Below are 20,379 nucleotides of genomic sequence, written 5' to 3'. Positions count from 1 at the left end.
ATATTCCTAACTGTGTGTATTCCTTCCCTTAGAATAGCCCCAGGCACCAAACTGGATCTGGAAAATGTTGTAGTAGTGCTTGTGTGCGCCGACAGGTGGCACCACTTTGCTCTGTGATGAGACTGCACTACCCCTGATGTAGTGCTCTATCCAAACAACCAAGAAGAAACCAACTTTAAAGGGACTCCAGCCTCACTCTGGAAGTGTGAGCCCCCAACACTCTGTACCCGACGCCCCCAGCTCGTGTCCAGAAGAACCAACACTGCAGAGAAACCCACCAGGCGACCCCAACGACGTGGACACCCTGAAACGACCGCCCTTCACCCCCACAGCGACGCCTGCAGAGAGAATACAGTGGCTCCCCCTGACCGCGACTGCCTGGTAACAAAGAACCCAACGCCTGGAAGAACTACTGCACCCGCAGCCCCCGGGCCCAAGAGAAACCAACTACTGGTGCAGGAGTGACCATCAGGCAGCCGTCATCGTTGCCCAGTCGGTGGCTGGCCCGAGAAGCCCCCCTGTGCCCAGCTTGCATCGATTTCTATCTAAAACCCGACACCTACTTTGCACACTGCACCCTGGCTGCCCCTGTGCCGCTGAGGCGCCTATGTTATTTGGGCCCCACCTTGACCTCTGCACCTGACTGGCCTTGTGTTGCTGGTGCTGGGTGTTTTGGGTTGACTTGAACCCCTAACGGTGGGCTGCCTATGCCCCGGATACTGAACTTGTTAGTGCTTTACTTACCTGCTAAACTAACTTGTACTTACCTCCCCCAGAAACTGTTGATTTTTGCACAGTGTCCACTTTTAAAATAGCTATTTGCATTTCTGCCAAAAATGCGTACATTAGTGTTTTAATTCAAAGTTCCATAGTTACCTATGCCAAGTACCTTACAATGTATGTACTTACTTGAATTCTGAATTTTGTGGTTCTAAAATAAATTAAGAAAATAATATTTTTCTACATAAAAACCTATTGGCCTGGAGTTAAGTCTTTGAGTGTGTGTTCTCATTTATTGCCTGTGTGTGTACAACAAATGCTTAACACTACCCTCTGATAAGCTTACTGCTCGACCACACTACCACAAAATAGAGAATTAGTATTATCTAATTTTGCCACTATCAACCTCTAAGGGGAACCCTTGGTTTCTGTGCACACTCTCTCACTTTGAGATAGTGTATACTGAGCCAGCTTCATACAAAGAGCAAAGCTCCACCTGATTCCATCTCAAATGCTTCCATTCTTTGAGGGTGATCCTGTACACAGTGGAGTTACAGGCTTTTCCTCTGCCATAGTGAGTCAGGGCAATGAACCTGATATTTCAGAATCACTCATGGCTCCTGATGAGGGTGTTTGAGGTTTCTTTTCCCCGTAGCCTCGCAGTAACCTTGTCAACTATGCTGAGTTGCACATGGGAGCCCTGTAGTGCAACCTAAAATCCCAGTGGACCCAGCATCAGGGTTGCCTTTCTGACATGATACGATTCTCGGAGGAGAAGATCTGCATTGGTGGCTGATTGATCAGTCTGTCCTCTGGCAGAGTACTCTCTTCTCCACCCATAGCTGATAATGGTGACCAGCATTATCATTATTGGGTTGGGGCTTAACATGCAGGAGGTGGAGCTCAAAGGCCTATGGTCTTCATTAGATGGGCCATTCCACATCACCCTAAAAAAAGCAATGGGTGGAATGCATGAATTAATCTCAGCCACCGGTAGTTACACAAGGCTGCATTAAACCATTTTTTGCCTACCAAACCACCTCCGATTAATTCAAGCATTCCACAGACATGTCCAGATGTAGGTTGCTTGCTTACTGTGCTATCGAATTCAAGCTCCACCCTGCTGAATCGGCCCAATAGGCCAACAGCAATCTGGGGTTGCTTATGTTCCCATTCAGAGTGAACTAGCCTTTCAGTTGAAGCTCGACTTCTTCCTATTTGATCTGGTCCATGGCTGGTTTCTGGTATGGTGGGCAAACAAAAAACGATTAGGGATTCATAGACTCTCAAGTGGCTGAGATTAATTCAAGTAGTCCACCAATCCCTTGTTGTGCCTTTTTAAATAGATTGGTCAAAAAAGCCTGTACTTATTTCTGCTAATACCACTGACCCCATCTCTGCCTGTGAAAGTTCAGCATGGTAATGTAAAGATGCTTCTCATTGCCCCCCACTGGCCAAGGTATTGATTGTCCCAGAGCTGCTTCATCTGTCAAGACCATAGGGAATGCTGCATACCAAATCAAATTTCCTGAACAGAACCAGTTCAACATCTTAATCATTGATTTTGGTGACGTCGCTCCTGAAATTGTGCAATACAGACACCCAAATTTACCTCATGAATGCATGACCATTCGCACAAGTGCATCCTTTGCATTTGAAAGGACACAGTTCTTTCAATAGTACTAACGTCCTAATCTTGACATTGTCCTTCCAGGAGCATGTGCTTATTTCATGAGTACTTCAGATCTACAGTTTGTTTCCATAAAAGTTCATCTAGTTGCTGTTATAGCACTAGGAAAAGCCTGGCTCATTTTAATGATCCCAGTTATTAAGGTATTTTTAGAAGGGATTAATAAAAACTAACCTTCTAGAATACAGCCTACTCCACACAATCTGGTTTAGCTACATTGGTGGCTCCACTGTTAAGCCTGTGTATGAGCATCTCATCCTGGAGGTTGCTTTTCTAGTGGCCATTACTTCAGCGCTCTTAATAAGTGAGATGTATAGACTCATAACAATAGAGCCCTACATGGTTTTCCATAAAAAGTGTTTGCAAAAACACATCAGCGTTTCCCTCCCAAAAGGAATATCTGAGTTCCCCATCAGTCAATCTGTTTCTTTACCAGATTTCTTCAGTAATCCCTCTTCTTCAGGAAGGTCTTTTCACACTTTAGATGTTGAGAGAGTCTCAAATTATTCAACAGACCTCTTACAGGTAAACTCAAAGCCCACACAGGGAAAGGTGGAAACAGCCTACTTATGAAATGTCCTAGTGTTAAACATCTGCCAAATAACTATTTGTTGGAAAATCGTGCCTTCAGAACAGCAGGAAACTGAACCTTTATTTGTGTGTGCCCGGAAACATATGGGGAAGCTGACATAATTCATTATGTGTCCATACATGGCCTGTTGGTAATATTTTACATAACCTTATCTGGTTACTTCTCCACCCAGCCTATTTTTAGTACTCATTCGTTCTGTTTGTATGGTGTTATTGGGACATTGGCAGACTGTGTTCTCAGAAATAATGTCTGCTCTTTGGGGGTCTTTTCTTTTTTACTATAAACATAGGTTTATGTACTGGACAGAATGGGGAGGAAAACCAAAGATTGACCGAGCTGCAATGGATGGAAGCTCCAGAGTGACCTTGGTACCAAATGTGGGGAGAGCAAATGGCCTTACAATAGATTATGCAGAGCGGAGACTCTACTGGACAGATCTGGACACCACGCTCATTGAATCCTCAAACATGCTTGGTGAGTCTTGAACTTGAATTAATGAAAGCATGGTTCCTGCATACTGATTTGTCTGGAAGCACTTTTTGTTACCTGAAGTAGGTGCTCAATAGGCTTAGAAAATCTGATATTACCCCTGAAAGGTAAGTGGTATGTTTTGGTGTGAATGCTCCTGGGAAGCTAGTTCCGTTGTTTTGGTGCTTTGAATACAAAACTATCATTTTGCTCCTTATCAGTGCAGGCGTTTTTTGGGTATTATTTTCCTGTTAATCTTGTATCTGTGTCTCCTATCATGTTGAGAATTTCTTCCGTCATAGGCTAGACTGAAAAGGAGTGGTCACGTGCCTAAACACTAGAATGCCATGCTCTCCTCTAATCTGTGCCACCTTCTATATACAGTTACCAGCTGTCTGAGCCCAGTTCCTGTTGTTCTGACTCTCAGAAGGTTGAAATAATTTTTCTTAGACACTTTCTCTTTTTCTGGTGGGATGTCTTTATTTTCTGGTTTCTTGTATTTGACATGGCATTTGTTTTTAAAGTTTGTTAGCCAAAACCTTTTGATATTAATAAAGTATATGATTTAGTCGTATGAGCCTTTAGTCACACCCTTCATTCATTACTCTGATGTCATTCACATGTTTCGCCCACTCGCTGTAGAATACAAACTGGATCAGCCCTCTTTAGCCATTCACTTACTTCGCTGTATGTGATGGCATTCTGCTCTTGATCAGGACACACATCCCTCTAAATGTAGTCTCCTTTGGAGCCATGCAGTACTGTGGCAGTTTGTGCCTTTTCGTAGAAAAAAATGGGTATTAACCAGTGATACTCCAGCTCTACAGCAGACAACTCGTATCATCATATTCACGTATCATGCACAAAATTAATGTTTGGCTAAAAAAACATGCCCATGTGCATGAGGACACTACTTTTAATGATTTTTAATAAAAACCATTCAGAGATCTCAATCAATCAATCAATCATAGTATTTATAAAGCGCGCTATGTACCCGTCAGGGTTTCGAGGCGCTGAGAGGAGGGGAGGGGGGGGGGAGCGCTGCTGATTTAGCGGTCGAAGAGCCAGGTCTTGAGGAGCCTTCTGAATGCGAGGAGGCCTGGGTCTGGCGAAGAGATGTGGGGAGAGAGTTCCAGGTCTTGGCGGCGAGGAAGGAGAAGGATCTGCCGCCGGATATCTTGCGCTGGATTCGGGGTACGATGGCGAGGGCGAGGTTGGCGGATCGGAGTTGACGTGTTGGAGTGTAGAAGTTCAGTCTGGTGTTGAGGTAGGAGGGTCCGGTGTTGTGAAGTGCCTTGTGAGCGTGGGTCAGGAGTTTAAAGGTGATCCTCTTGTCTACCGGGAGCCAGTGGAGTTCCTTTAGGTGAGGGGAGATGTGATTTTGGCGGGGTATGTCGAGGATCAGTCGGGCGGAGGCATTTTGGATGCGTTGGAGTCGTTTGATGTCTTTGGTTGGGATGCCTGTGTAGAGTGCGTTGCCGTAGTCAAGTCTGCTGCTGACGAGGGCCTGGGTCACCGTCTTTCTGGTTTCTGTTGGAATCCACTTGAAGATTCTGCGGAGCATTCGAAGGGTGTTGAAACAGGAGGAGGAGACGGCGCTGACCTGTTTGGACATGGTGAGGGCGGAGTCCAGGATGAAGCCGAGGTTTCTTGCGTGGCTGGCAGGGGTGGGCGGGGGTCCGAGGACGGAGGGCCACCATGAGTCGTTCCAGGCCGAGGGAGTGCGCCCGAGGATGAGGACTTCCGTCTTGTCGGAGTTGAGTTTCAGGCGACTGTTGTTCATCCAATCGGCGATGGATTTGAGTCCCTCATGGAGGTTTGTTTTGGCGGTGAGCGGGTCTTTGGTCAGGGAGAGGACGAGCTGGGTGTCGTCGGCGTAAGAGATGATGCTGAGATGATGTTGGCGGGCCAGTTGAGCGAGGGGGGCCATGTAGACGTTGAACAACGTAGGGCTGAGGGAGGATCCTTGGACGCCGCAGATGAGGTTGGTGGCTTTGGAGCGGAAAGGGGAGAGACGGACTCTCTGCGTTCTGTCGGAGAGGAAGGATGAGATCCAGTGGAGGGCTTTGTGTGCACATGCAAACATAAGCAGCCATCTTTCAATGGTTTTTACTTCTATAAAAATAATTCAAGGTTGGCTGCCTGTATGGGCTTGCAGGCACTCGCAAAGGCACCCGCCTTAATTGGTTTTTGAAAAATGTATTAACTTTCATGTAGCTGGCTATCCTTTGTGTGTGTGTGTGTGTGTGTGTGTGCACGTAGGTGGCAATTTTGTAATGTTTTTTTAAAATAGTTTTATGAAAGCTATTGGAAAACTAAACAAGGCTTGACAAAGTGGAAACGATTGGCACACAGATTCAGCCCTATTTGCTTTGCCATTGCCTGTTTCCTGTTTTGAGACTTTTTTTTTCCCTAAGCTTCCCTTTTGTAAACATGGTGTTTGTGGTCTAGAAGCAGAGCATTCTAAGTGCAGGAGACAGTTCTTGGTGTCACACAGCCTGCATCTCATGTTTGGAAAGCTACGATTGAGTTAGTTTGGAAAAATCATATATTCTTGTTAGCTGAATCAGCAAAGCCTAAGGCGGTCAGTTTAAAGGTATGTATGTATGAGGCTTTGGCTTTACTGCAGCAGCTTGCATATGTGAGTACTTCTGGAAAGGGGACCACCAAATTGGAAGAGTAGGTAACCTACCATACTCACTGATATTTTTAACCCTGCTTAACCGCCTTGGGTATCCGATGGTAAAGAAACACTGGGATTCCAAATCTCTCAAGGTGGTCTTTTCAAATCTGTTCACTCAGTTGAGCCTTTCTCTCTCAAGGATTCCAGGGCCATAACATTAGTGATAAAGCTTCCTACATCCAGTGGAGGTGAAAGGACTGTCATTAGAAGCAGAGGGCAAGACTTCAAAAGGCATAATAACAGCTTAGCTGCTGGGCCCTTTTTTGGCTATTTGGGGTAGTTCGTGCTTAGGGCCTCCATATGGAACTTTTCCCACATAAGGGATCGGTAGGAAAGTCCCCTTTTTCTGGCATTGTTACTCCCCAATTTTTGCCTTCTGTCAGTGTGCTTAGACTCTTTTCACTGGAGCCCTGCTAATCAGGACCCCAGTGGTTGTGCTCTCTCCTATAAATTTGATTGTCTTGGTACTTCTTACACCCCACAATTGGCATCCTGGTGTACCCCAGTAAGTCCCTGGTATATGGTACTTAGGTACCCAGGACATTGGTTCACTAGGGGTCTACCATGTGCTGCACCATGGATTGCGCCACCCAAGGGAGCCCACGCAAACTGTCTGCAGGACTGCCCTTTGCAGCCTGCGTTAAATGGTGCATACACTCTGCTGGTCTCAACACCAGTTCACTGCAAGTCACCCCTATGGTATGCCCTTTCAGCCCAAAGGGCAGGGTACATGTTCCTATGTGTGGGCACCCCTACATCATCAGAGGTGCCCCTACGAACTCCAGTTCGAATTCACTGGACTTCGTAAGTACAGGGAAGCCATTTTAACTATCTACCTGTGGTCCAGCTACATAATGGTAACTCTGAACCTGGGCATGTTTGGTATCCAATCCGAATCATACTCCAATACTGATTTCAGTATTGGTGGCATGATTCCATGCACTCTGGAGATTCTTTAGAGGATCCCCCAGTTCTGCTCCTACCAGTCTCTGCGGTTTGCAGGCAGCCCGCACTGCTGCAGTCCCCCTCCCCCGACACAATTCTTGTCCTCCTGCTGCTTGACCAGCTCAAGCAGGGGACAACCGAACAAAGGATTTCCTGTAGGAGAGGGGTGCAACATCGTCTTCTTTAAAATTGGCGTAGCTGGGCTGGGGAGAGGTAGCCTCCCCGCACCACCGAATTTCTTTGAAGGGCACATTTGGTGCCCTCCTTGCTTAATCTGGTTTGCAACAGTCCAGGCACCACTGGCCCCTGTCTGGGGTGAAACACACAAAGGAAAGAGGAGTGTCCACTCCGCTGTCCAGCTTAATCTTTAAGGTTGTGCCCATAGCTCCTCCAGGTGGCCACATGGTTCTGTCATCTTAGAACCAAGGTGGGCAGAAGCCTCTGGGGGGCATCTGACAGAGTAGGCCAGGTAGCTGACGTCCGTGATCCCTCCTGATAGGTGGTCACCCCAGAGAGTGACTTTTGTGGGCTATTTGGGTACTCCCTTGAGGCTGGGTCCCCAGATTAGTCATGCAAGACTCCACCAGGAACTCTGCAAAGACATTTTCTGCTCCTGGCCCCCGGAACCGGTTCTGGGCCGCACAGGAACCGAACAAGACTGCATTGCCTGAGACGGCCTCTCCTTGCAACATTGTTTGCGCAACTCCTGTCCGCATTCTGCAGCATCTCCACTGCTGGAGCCAAATGATGATGGGAGTAACACCCAGAAGACACTCAGTTGATGAAAAACTCAGTCAGAAAAAGAAGGATAATGAGACTGCAAAATCATTAGGAGCATTGCAGTTCCGTGAAGGAGTGCGCAGGAGTACAGCACAATTATGCAGCCCCACAGGGAGAGGCGCTTTCCAAACAAACTCTTTGCATCAAGGCTTTCAGGGAACCTGACGAACCGTCCAACACAACAAGGTTGGCAATATCGGCAACAAAACAGACCTCTTTTTAATGGAAGAGGCCAACCCCACAAAGGAGCTCCCACACACAAATTACTCTAAAAAAATAAAAAATAAAAAAAATTATCAAACAATCCTTTCACAGATACCATCAAAGAGAGTTACTATCAAAGAAAAACTATTCCAAACTACACGACCTGTAAGAGGTAGAATAAAACATTTCCTTCAGGAGTGGAGGAAAATAACGTCAGACAAATGGATATTAAATTTAGTCTAGTTCAAATATTGTATAGAATTTCTAAAATTCCCACCAGCAAGGGGGCCAAATAAAAAAATTCACTCAAAAGAAGAAACAGCCCATCTCCTCAATGAGGTGGAAGAATTGTTGGGAAAATGCATCAAGAGGATTTCCAACAAAGGAAACTACTCAACTTATTTCCTACTTCCCAAGGTAGATGTCTTGCTACAATCAGTTGTAATCTTCAGGTTCATAAACAAGTTCATACAAACCCCAAAATTCAAGATGACATTGCAAGAGGTTAGCCCTCAGTTACAAAAAAGGGATTGCATGGCAACAATAGAGTTAAAGGACCCCTACATGCACATCTCAAAGAACGCACAACACAAAAGATTCCTGTGCTTTTTGGTAAACAAGATTCACTATCAGTTCACAGTACTGGGGGTTTGGAATAAAATCGGCTCCGAGTCTTCATCAAGTGCCTAGCAACAGCAGCTTTGCATCTCAGGAGGCAAGTCATACATGTTTGTCCATACCTAGACAACTGACTACTAAGGGCAAATTCTTACCTAAAATGGAAAGCGACATGCAGAAGGTAATAGAAACCTTATTCTCACTAGGATTCTCAATAAACGTAGAGAAATAATTTCCAGAACCAGAGCAGGAAAAGATATTTCTTGGAGCGAGAATAAACTCAATTCAGAGGAAAATATTTCCCAACGAGAAGAGAGCAAGATCGTTGATTGAGGAGACTCAGCTGTAGCAGAATAGGCAAGCTCTGACAGTCGAAGATGTTTTAGGGAAAATGGCTTAATGAATTCCCATAATCCCATATGTGAGACTTCACATGAGACCTTTTCAAGAACGGTTACAAACCCAATGGTCACAAGCATTGGAGAGTTGGGAGGATCTAGTGGTTGTCATGCAAAAGATACAGGAGGAAATAGCGTGGAGGAACATGGCAACTATAACTTGGGGCATGAAATTTCACCAACCATCTCCTTCAGTAACAAATACAACAGAAATGGCCCCACATGAACTCGCTCAAAGTCAGAAGAGTTTGGAAAGAAATGGATGCAGTACAACATGTAGGAAAGTCACTCTTTTTGGCATGGCTACCCCTACTTTTTTGCCTGTTTATTAGTGTGTTTAGACTGATTTCAGTGGGATCCTGCAAACCAGGACCCCAGTGATCGTGCTCTCTCCTCTAAATTTTGTTTCTTTGGTACCCCCCTAGACCCCACAATTGGCATACTGGTGTACCCCTGTAAGTCCCTAGTATATGGTACTTGAGTACCCAGGGCATTTGTACAACAGAGGTTCCCCATGGGCTGCAGCATGTATTACACCACCCATGGGAGCCCATGCACACTGTGTCTGGAGGCCTGTCATTGCAGCCTATGTGAAAAGGTGCATTCACCCTTTCACTGCTGGTGGCTGTAAGTCACCCCTGTTGTAGCCACTCCAAGCCCAGTGGGCATGGTGTAGGTCCTTGTGTGTGAGGGCACCCCTGCTGAACAAAGGTGCCCCTGTGAACGCCAGATCCATTACACTGGACTTCGTAAGTGCGGGGAAGCCATTTTATCAGTGTACTGGACACAGGTCCTACTACCTGTGTCCAGCTACATAATGGCAACTTCGAACCTAGACATGCTTGGTATCAAACATGTTTTAATCATACCCCAATACTAATGTATTGGTGGCATGACTCCATGCACTCTGGGGGCTCCCTAGAGGACCCCCCAACCCCTCATATTGCTCCTACCAGCCTTCCAGGGTTTGCGGGCAGTCCACGCTGCTGCTTCCGTTCAGACAGGTTTTTGCCCACCTGCTGCTTGACCAGCTCAAGCAGGGGAAGGCAGAACAAAGAATTTCCTGTGGGGGAGGTGGTGCAACACCCTCTCCCTTGGAAATCGGTTTTGCGAGGCTGGGGAGGAGTAGCCTCCCCACCTTCTTGCCTTGAAGGGCACATTATGGTTTAGCCCTACTCTGGCACGAGACCACACACAGGAAAGGAGAGTGACCACTCTCCTGTCCATCACCACCCCACAGGTGGTGCCCAGAGCTCCTCCAGGTGGCCACTTGATTTTTCCATCTTGGAAACAAGATTTGCTGAGGCTCCTGTGAGAAAATGATTGGTCAGGACAGGTGACTGACATCAGTGACCCCCTCTGATAGATCGGAGTGACCAAACCCCCCTGTTAGGGTTATTTAGAGACTCGCTTACAGGTGAGTCCCCAGATTCGGCATGCAAAACTCCACCAGGACTCTTCTGCATCAACCTCTTCTGCTGTCCCACGGACCTGCTGTTGGACTTCACAGGAACCAAACAAGCCTGCAACTCCCGAAACGACCTCACCTTGCAACATTGTTTCCCCGGCTTCTTCCAGCAATTGCAACACTTCCACAGCTGTGCATCTTCTGGGGTCGGCAAGACTTCAGCTTCACCAAAGAATCAAGAAGGAATCTCCTTTGGAGTCGAGTCACTCCCCGGCATCTGCAGGCACCCAAGGCAACAATATCCGGCTCCTGGGATCATCTGACATCCGTCTCCAGGAATAATCTCTAACACAGGTGGTGGTGTGGAAGGGTTCCTCTGGGTCCTCTCTACCTACTGTCCACCTTGGGAGACTGTGAGCCCTTGCCTCTTCCTTCAGGACAGTGTCCCTGTGCACCACCACTCTTGCACCAACCAAAGGCTTATTTACTCCTGCTCGAAGGGATCCTCAGGCTCCGTGTAACCGCCGTCTGCAACACGTTATCCTTGCAAGGACAGTCTCTCCTCTGCTGCTCACAACTTCCCATTCCACTATTTTAGTGTATGGTTTCACCCCCCCCCCCACCCCCCAACCCCCCCCCCCCCCCCCCAATAGGGCCCCGCTATTTTCTGCTATTTCTTGCAGAAACGTCTTTTACAATGCTAATTTCCTAAAACTCATTGTGTGTGTGTGTGTATAGTGTGTAGTTACCACCAGTTGGGGGACTGCCTATATGTGGTTCAGTTCAGTGCTACCGTAATAAAAAACATTTATTTTTGTAACACTGGTTCATTTCATGTGAGATAGGTTACTGTGTGGTATTGCGGCTGCTTTACATTCCTCCTTGATAAGTCTTGGCTGCTTTACAACAGCTACCACTAGCGAGCCCTGGCTTCCTAGTCAATGTCTTACTAATAGGGGTTGCCTTGACGTGGTATAAGGTGCCAGCACCGTAGGTGTCCACCACACACCAGGCCAGCTTCCTACACAACACATCAACTTTCTAGAACTAAAAACTGTTTTCCGAGCCTTTCAGAAGCAGTTATTATGGAACACTGTATTGATCCAAGCAGACAATACTACAACAATGTTTTGCATCAACAATGAAGAGGGGGAGGGGGGGGCACAGTCCCTTCAGTTATCAAAGCTAGCCCAAGAAGTCTGAAAATGGGCCATACAAAAGAAAATATTGTAAACAGCGAGCCACCTTCCCAGGAAGAGCAATACGCAAACAGACAAGCTCAGCAGGTAAGTGTCTTAAGTGTCTTGCTCCCACAAATGGTAACTAAACCAGAAAGTACTCTAAAGGATCTTTCTGAAGTAAAAGAAGGTTTACAAAAGATTGCAATAGAAAGATTCCCCCCTAAAAGAGATCAACCGGGGAAACTACTCAACCTATTTTCTGATAACAAAGCAAGGCGGATCTCTACGTTTTATACTGGACCTCAAGGTCATAAAGACACAAAAAATCTAAATGACAATGTTGCAAGATGTCATTCCGCAGCTGCAACAAGGGTACTAACTGGCAACAATAGCTCTAAAACATGCATATCTACACATCCCAATGAATCACAAGCACAATAAATTGAGCTTTGTTGTAGATGGAACACACTATCAATTCAAAGTGCTAGCATTCAGATTAACAAGCTTTGGGGAGTTGAGAAGCTCTAGTGGTTACCACACAAAAAGTACAGAAGGGGATGGCATTTTGGAACAGAACAAATCTAGCAACTGGAAGGCCTTTCGTATCTCCATCTCCCAACAGTAACTATTAAAACGGACGCCTTGCTTATGGGGTGGGAAGCGTACATGGGATCACTCAAGATCAGAGGAATCTGAGGAGTAAAGGAAGTAGTAGAACACATAAACGTGCTGGAACTGAAAATAGTGTACCTAGCCTTAAGAGCCTTTCAGAAACAGATGTGGTTAAAATCAATACTAAATCAAACGGACAATATAGCAACAATGTTCTGACTCCGCAAGCAGTGAGGAACAAATCAGTCATACTTTCAAAACTAGCTAAAGAAATCTGGAGATGGACCTGTCCAGAAGCAAATAAACATAACAGCAACACTCCTTTTGGAGAAAGACAATGTAGAGTCCGACAAGATGAGAAGACAAGCATCCACCTGATGTGAGTAGGAACAGAATCAAACAGTACTCAAATAGATCTTCAGAAGTTGGGGAACACCAGAAATACCCCTCTTCACAACACCAGAGAACGTGAAATGCCAATTCTTCACATGCAGCCGTCCACACCAACACTCCAAGGGGGAATGCTCATCGATAGATTCGTCAGGGAGATTTCCCCTGATCCCACTGTTATCTTTAATAGTCAACAAATGCAAACAATCACAGATGACACTAATGTTTATGGCCTAACAGTGGGCGAGACAAACCTGGTTCTCAGTCCTAATGGAGAAACCTGCTTTACATGCAAGGAGGAAGAATTCTCCACACAGAGCCAAACTCCCTGAGCTTAGAAGCTTCGCTTCTGAAGACATAGTTTGGACATCTACATCTTCCTGCGAAAACAATGGTGGTTCTCAGAGAAGCAAGACAGCCAGCAACAAGGAAATGTTTCTTCTAAACCCCTGTAATGAAAAGATTCCTTTAGAGAGCAAATAGAATAGCTCTGTCAAGACATGTATCAACACCTACATGGAACTTAAATGCAGTTCCAACTCAGCTGTTGACGAAATCCCTTAAACCACTCCACAAGGCCTTTTTAAAATTGATCACACTGAAACTGCCTTTTTATTTGCAGTAACATCCCTCCCAAGAGTGAGTCGCAAGCACTCACTATCCAAGAACCTTATATGCAAATAAAGAAGGATAGGATAGTCATGCGACAGACCCACAATTCCTACCAAAGGTCATGTCCCATTTTCACATAAATCAAACAATCCAAATATCTAGTTTCTTCGAAGAGCCTAAGACTCCGGCTGAAAGAGCAGCGCATACACTAGGCGCCAGAAGAGTGCTAATGTACTATAGAGAACGATCAAAAACAATCAGGAAAATAAAATAATTCTTTGTGTCCTTTGCAGACAAAAACAGGGGAAAACCAGTTACGAAAAACACCATCACAAGATGGATACGCAGGCAATCCAAATGTGTCACCCGGCAGATGGCATTTACTATTCAAACCAAGAGCACACTACACGTAAGAAAGGGGCTACAGTAAGCTTTCTGACAAATATCCCTTTGCTGGACTAATGCATGGTAGCCACTTGGTCATTAGTGCACACATTCACTGAGCACTGCTGTCGACATACAGATGCACGAGGAAGCGCAGGTGGGACAGCGAGTATTAAAGCATTTATTTGCATGCTCAAACTCATCTCCACCTCCACAAGGATAAAAACCTCTGCAAAATCAATACACAGCATGTGAATCCAGAAAAGAGTCGCACTGCAAAACAAAATGGTTTCTTACCTGTGGGACTAGTTTTGCAGCTTGGAGAATTTTCTGGATTCTCATGTGACCCACCTACATCCCCAAGAGATGAGGAAGCAAAAGTGAATAAAGAACCTAAAACATGTACCTCAAGGAAAGCCCAAAGTGGGGGTGTGGGGAAGTAACCTGAAGAGAGAGGCTGGATAAAGCACAAAAATGGTGCGATCGTCCGATGCCCAACAACAAAAAAGGAGAAAGGACTAACACAAAGGAGAATTCTGGTCGCAACCATTAGATGGCAAAAAAATTGCATGGTGTGTGAATCCAGAAACTTCTTCAAGTTGCAAAACTACTCCTACCATTACCTTCCTTGACGCTGGGCTCCCTTGTTAACCTGGGTTGATGGCGCTATTTCCTCTGGTTCTGGGCCCTTCTTAGTCTCCTAGCTATGACCTCATCTTGTGCAGACATGATGCCTGTTTTTAGCTTGCTTGTAGTTTCCTCTGTGGGCTTCCACCCACCAGCTTCCATTTATCCAGGTCGTCAACTCACTTCTCTAAATTGGCTGTCTCGCCCCTAGATGGATGGCAGATCCAGTCTCCCCGACACTGAGGTATGGCACCCCTGAGGTGAACACTCGGGGCTGACCTCTAGGTTAGTGAGTCTTCTAGGGCTTCCTGTCTTATAAAATTAGAGCCAGGGCACGCTCTACGACCCGGTGACTTTCTGCCAGGGCCAGTATTTTTACTGCATCATTATCTGGACTTCTGCAGGAGGATTCCTGGTAGCACCAGATCTTTGTTCTCCAATCTCAGCTCCACAGGGCCACACTTCGAAGCTGCTTTTCAAACCAGCAACTTTCTTCCTCCCGCACTGTGCTGGCAAGGTTTACGGCCCGAAATCAGTCTACAACAGTGGATCCCAACCTGTGGTCCGCGACTGCTTAGAAAATGTAAATATTAACAGATGAGGTCCCCAGCTTTCAGTAATGACTCCATTGGGTGGAGGGGACGGGGGGGTGGGGGAAGGAAGAGTCCCCAGATTCCAATAATGATTCATCGGTGGTGCCCGGGTTCCAGTAATGATAATGTGGGGGTCCACAGAAGTACAAAGATTGGGAATCACTGGTCTACACAGTCTGTCCGCGCCAGTCAACATCGTGCCACCCCAGAACCTAGGAACGCAGATTCCTGCAACCTAAGAAGAAGAGGACTGCTAAGCTGAAAAACCCTGCAGAGAAGACGGAGACACCAACTGCTTTGGCTTCAGTTCTACCGGCCTGTCTCCCCACTTCAAAAGACACTCCTCCAGCGACGCTTTCCCCAGGTACCAGCGACCTCTGAATCCTCAGAGGACTGCCCTGCTCTAGAAGGACCAAGAACTCCCGAGGACAGTGGCCCTGTTCACCAAAGACTGCAACTTTGAAACAAAGCAGCAACTTTGAAACAACTTACGTTTCCTGACGGAAGCGTCAGACTTACTACTCTGCACCCAACGCCCCCGGCTCGACTTGTGGAGAACAATCACTTCAGGGAGGACTCCCCAGCGACTGCGAGACCGTGAGTAGCCAGAGTTGCCCCCTCTGAGTCCCCACAGCGACGCCTGCAGAGGTAATCCCGAGGCTCCCCCTGACCGCGACTGCCTGCTCCTCAGATCCCGACACCTGGTAAAGACTGCACCCGGAGCCCCCAGGACCTGAAGGATCCGAACTCCAGTGCAGGAGTGACCCCCAGGAGGCCCTCTCCCTTGCCCAGGTGGTGGCTACCCTGAGGAGCCCCCCTTGCCTGCCTGCATCGCTGAAGAGACCCCTTGTTCTCCCATTGAAACCTTTTGAAAACCCGACGCGTGTTTGCACACTGCACCCGGCCGCCCCCGTGCTGCTGAGGGTGTACTTTCTGTGTGGACTTGTGTCTCCCCCCCCCCCCCCCCCCCCCCGCCCCCCCCCCCCCCGGTGCCCTACAAACCCCCCCTGGTCTGCCCTCCGAAGACGCGGTACTTACCTGCTGCCAGACTGGAACCGGGGCACCCCTGTAGGAAGTTGGCTCTGTATGTGCTATTTCAAAGTAAGGAATAGCATGCACAGAGTCCAAGGGTTCCCCTTAGAGGTAAGATAGTGGCAAAAAGAGATAATACTAATGCTCTATTTTGTGGTAGTGTGGTCGAGCAGTAGGCTTATCCAAGGAGTAGTGTTAAGCATTTGTTGTACATACACATAGACAATAAATGAGGTACACACACTCAGAGACAAATCCAGCCAATAGGTTTTGTTATAGAAAAATATCTTTTCTTAGTTTATTTTAAGAACCACAGGTTCAAATTCTACATGTAATATCTCATTCGAAAGGTATTACAGGTAAGTACTTTAGGAACTTTAAAGCATAAAAATTGCATGTATACTTTACAAGTTATTGACAAATAGCTGTTTTAAAAGTGGACACTTAGTGCAATTTTCACAGTTCCTAGGGGAGGTAAGTTTTGGTTAGTTTTACCAGGTAAGTAAGACACTTACAGGGTTCAGTTCTTGGTCCAAGGTAGCCCACCGTTGGGGGTTCAGAGCAACCCCAAAGTCACCACACCAGCAGCTCAGGGCTGGTCAGGTGCAGAGTTCAAAGTGGTGCCCAAAACACATAGGCTAGAATGGAGAGAAGGGGGTGCCCCGGTTCCGGTCTGCTTGCAGGTAAGTACCCGCGTCTTCGGAGGGCAGACCAGAGGGGTTTTGTAGGGCACCGGGGGGGACACAAGCCCACACAGAAATTTCACCCTCAGCGGCTCGGGGGCGGCCGGGTGCAGTGTAGAAACAGGCGTCGGGTTCGCAGTGTTAGTCTATGAGAGATCTCGGGATCTCTTCAGCGCTGCAGGCAGGCAAGGGGGGGGTTCCTCGGGGAAACCTCCACTTGGGCAAGGGAGAGGGACTCCTGGGGGTCACTTCTCCAGTGAAAGTCCGGTCCTTTAGGTCCTGGGGGCTGCGGGTGCAGGGTCTCTCCCAGGCGTCGGGACTTTGGATTCAAAGAGTCGCGGTCAGGGGAAGCCTCGGGATTCCCTCTGCAGGCGGCGCTGTGGGGGCTCAGGGGGGACAGGTTTTGGTACTCACAGTATCAGAGTAGTCCTGGGGTCCCTCCTGAGGTGTTGGATCTCCACCAGCCGAGGCGGGGTCGCCGGGTGCAGTGTTGCAAGTCTCACGCTTCTTGCGGGGAGCTTGCAGGGTTCTTTCAAGGCTGCTGGAAACAAAGTTACAGCCTTTCTTGGAGCAGGTCCGCTGTCCTCGGGAGTTTCTTGTCTTTTCGAAGCAGGGGCAGTCCTCAGAGGATGTCGAGGTCGCTGGTCCCTTTGGAAGGCGTCGCTGGAGCAGGATCTTTGGAAGGCAGGAGACAGGCCGGTGAGTTTCTGGAGCCAAGGCAGTCGTCGTCTTCTGGTCTTCCGCTGCAGGGGTTTTCAGCTAGGCAGTCCTTCTTCTTTTAGTTGCAGGAATCTAATTTTCTAGGGTTCAGGGTAGCCCTTAAATACTAAATTTAAGGGCGTGTTTAGGTCTGGGGGGTTAGTAGCCAATGGCTACTAGCCCTGAGGGTGGGTACACCCTCTTTGTGCCTCCTCCCAAGGGGAGGGGGTCACAATCCTAACCCTATTGGGGGAATCCTCCATCTGCAAGATGGAGGATTTCTAAAAGTTAGAGTCACTTCAGCTCAGGACACCTTAGGGGCTGTCCTGACTGGCCAGTGACTCCTCCTTGTTGCTTTCTTTGTTCCCTCCAGCCTTGCCGCCAAAAGTGGGGGCCGTGGCCGGAGGGGGCGGGCAACTCCACTAAGCTGGAGTGCCCTGCTGGGCTGTGACAAAGGGGTGAGCCTTTGAGGCTCACCGCCAGGTGTCACAGCTCCTGCCTGGGGGAGGTGTTAGCATCTCCACCCAGTGCAGGCTTTGTTACTGGCCTCAGAGTGACAAAGGCACTCTCCCCATGGGGCCAGCAACATGTCTCTAGTGTGGCAGGCTGCTGGAACCACTCAGCCTACACAGATAGTTGGTTAAGTTTCAGGGGGCACCTCTAAGGTGCCCTCTGTGGTGTATTTTACAACAAAATGTACACTGGCATCAGTGTGCATTTATTGTGCTGAGAAGTTTGATACCAAACTTCCCAGTTTTCAGTGTAGCCATTATGGTGCTGTGGAGTTCGTGTTTGACAGACTCCCAGACCATATACTCTTATGGCTACCCTGCACTTACAATGTCTAAGGTTTTGTTTAGACACTGTAGGGGTACCATGCTCATGCACTGGTACCCTCACCTATGGTATAGTGCACCCTGCCTTAGGGCTGTAAGGCCTGCTAGAGGGGTGTCTTACCTATACTGCATAGGCAGTGAGAGGCTGGCATGGCACCCTGAGGGGAGTGCCATGTCGACTTACTCATTTTGTTCTCACCAGCACACACAGGCTTGTAAGCAGTGTGTCTGTGCTGAGTGAGGGGTCTCTAGGGTGGCATAAGACATGCTGCAGCCCTTAGAGACCTTCCTTGGCATCAGGGCCCTTGGTACTAGAAGTACCAGTTACAAGGGACTTATCTGAATGCCAGGGTGTGCCAATTGTGGATACAATGGTACATTTTAGGTGAAGGAACACTGGTGCTGGGGCCTGGTTAGCAGGGTCCCAGCACTCTTCTCAGTCAAGTCAGCATCAGTATCAGGCAAAAAGTGGGGGGTAACTGCAACAGGGAGCCATTTCTTTACACCCCCCTTCTCCTTTGAAGCCTATGCGTTTTGGGCACCACTTTGACCTCTGCACCTGACTGGCCCTGAGCTGCTGGTGTGGTAACTTTGGGGTTGCTCTGAACCCCCAACGGTGGGCTACCTTGAACCCAAACTTGAACCCCGTAGGTGGTTTACTTACCTGCAAAAACTAACAAACTCTTACTCCCCCTAGGAACTGTTGAAAATTGCACAACACAAAGTGTATATGCTATTTTGATTATTCAAAGTTCGTAAAGTACCTACCTGCAATACCTTTCATTTGAAGTATTACATGTAAATCTTGAACTTGTGGTTCTTAAAATAAGCTAAGAAAATATATTTTTCTATACAAAAACCTATTGGCCTGGAATTGTCTCTGAGTGTGTGTTCCTCATTTATTGCTTGTGTAGGTACAACAAATGCTTAACACTACTCCTTTGATAAGCCTACTGCTCGACCACACTACCACAAAATAGAGCATTAGTATTATCTCTTTTTGCCACTATCTTACCTCTAAGGGGAACCCTTGGACTCTGTGCATACTATTCCTTACTTTGAAATAGTGCATACAGAGCCAACTTCCTACACTGGGCATGTTTGGTATCCGACATGTCGGAATCATGCCCCAGTACTGTTGCCTGTATTGGTTGCATGATTCCATGCACTCTGGGGCCTCCCTAGATGACCTCCCACTATAGCTCCTACAAGCCTTCTAGGGTTTTTCGGCCAGCCTGCGCTGCTGCTACCCCCTCAGACTTGTTTCTGCTCTCCTGCTGCTTGACTAGCTCAAGCAGGGGAAGGCAGAACAACGGATTCCCTGTGCAGAGGGGGGGTAACACCCTCTCCCCTGGAAATAAGTGTTAAAAGGCTTGGGAGGGGTAGCTTTCCCAAGCCACAGCCTTGCTTTAAAGGGCACATTTGGTGCCCTCCTTGCATAAACCGGTTTGCACCAGCACAGGGACCCCCAGTCCCTGCTCTGGCACGAAACTGGACAAAGGAAAGGGGAGTGGCCATTCCCATGTCCATCACTACCCCACGGGTGGTGCCCAGAGCTCCTTCAGGTGGCCACTCAGTTCTGCTATCTTGAAACCAAGATGTGCAGAGGCCCCTGGGAGCATCTGAGTGGCCAGGTTATGCAGCCACTCACCACTTTGGTTACCTAGGTCTGTCAGCTCCCCTTTAACTATTCCATTTTCTTGGGTGGGGGACTTCTCTTTGAATTCCACTAGTTTAGTATTTGGTTTGGTCCCCCCATGGGGCCCTAATTGTTTCTTGTGCCAATTTCTAATTATTGCTGTGTGTGTGTGTGTGTTGACTAATGCCACGAACAGATGTACACTGGGTAAGTGACATTTTCCATATATATATATATATATATATATATATATATATATATATATATATATATATATATATATATATATATATATATATATATATATATATATATATATATATAAAATAATATAGTGTACCTACCTCCATTTGGGGGACTGCCTATAAGTAATCTAGTGTGGTGTTACTGTAATGAAGTCCCCTTAGTTTTGTAACACTGTGTGGTTCCTTTCGTGGATAAGTTACTGTGTGACTAATTGTGGTATTGCATAAGCTTTGCATGTCTACTGGATACATCTTGGCTGCTCATCCACAGATACCTCTAGAGAGACCTGGCTTCCTAGACACTGCCTACATTCACTAACAGGGGTTGCCTGGGCCTGGT

The 20,379-nt window shown here is 47.3% G+C and overlaps 1 protein-coding gene across 1 annotated transcript in view; it reads left to right on the top strand.

Moving 5' to 3' along the window:
• LRP6 (LDL receptor related protein 6) overlaps positions 1-20,379 on the top strand; it is a 591,871-nt gene that overhangs the window by 264,834 nt on the left and 306,658 nt on the right. The window contains exon 11 of the mRNA XM_069228018.1: positions 3,292-3,476. Coding sequence (XP_069084119.1) covers positions 3,292-3,476 — 185 coding nt within the window. The remainder of the gene's footprint in view (positions 1-3,291; positions 3,477-20,379) is intronic.

The sequence above is a fragment of the Pleurodeles waltl genome, chromosome 4_1, assembly GCF_031143425.1.
Source record: "Pleurodeles waltl isolate 20211129_DDA chromosome 4_1, aPleWal1.hap1.20221129, whole genome shotgun sequence".
In the NCBI taxonomy this organism is placed as follows: domain Eukaryota; kingdom Metazoa; phylum Chordata; class Amphibia; order Caudata; family Salamandridae; genus Pleurodeles; species Pleurodeles waltl.
The sequence above is the reverse complement of the archived record's forward strand: the minus strand, read 5'-3'. Positions and strand labels throughout refer to the sequence as shown.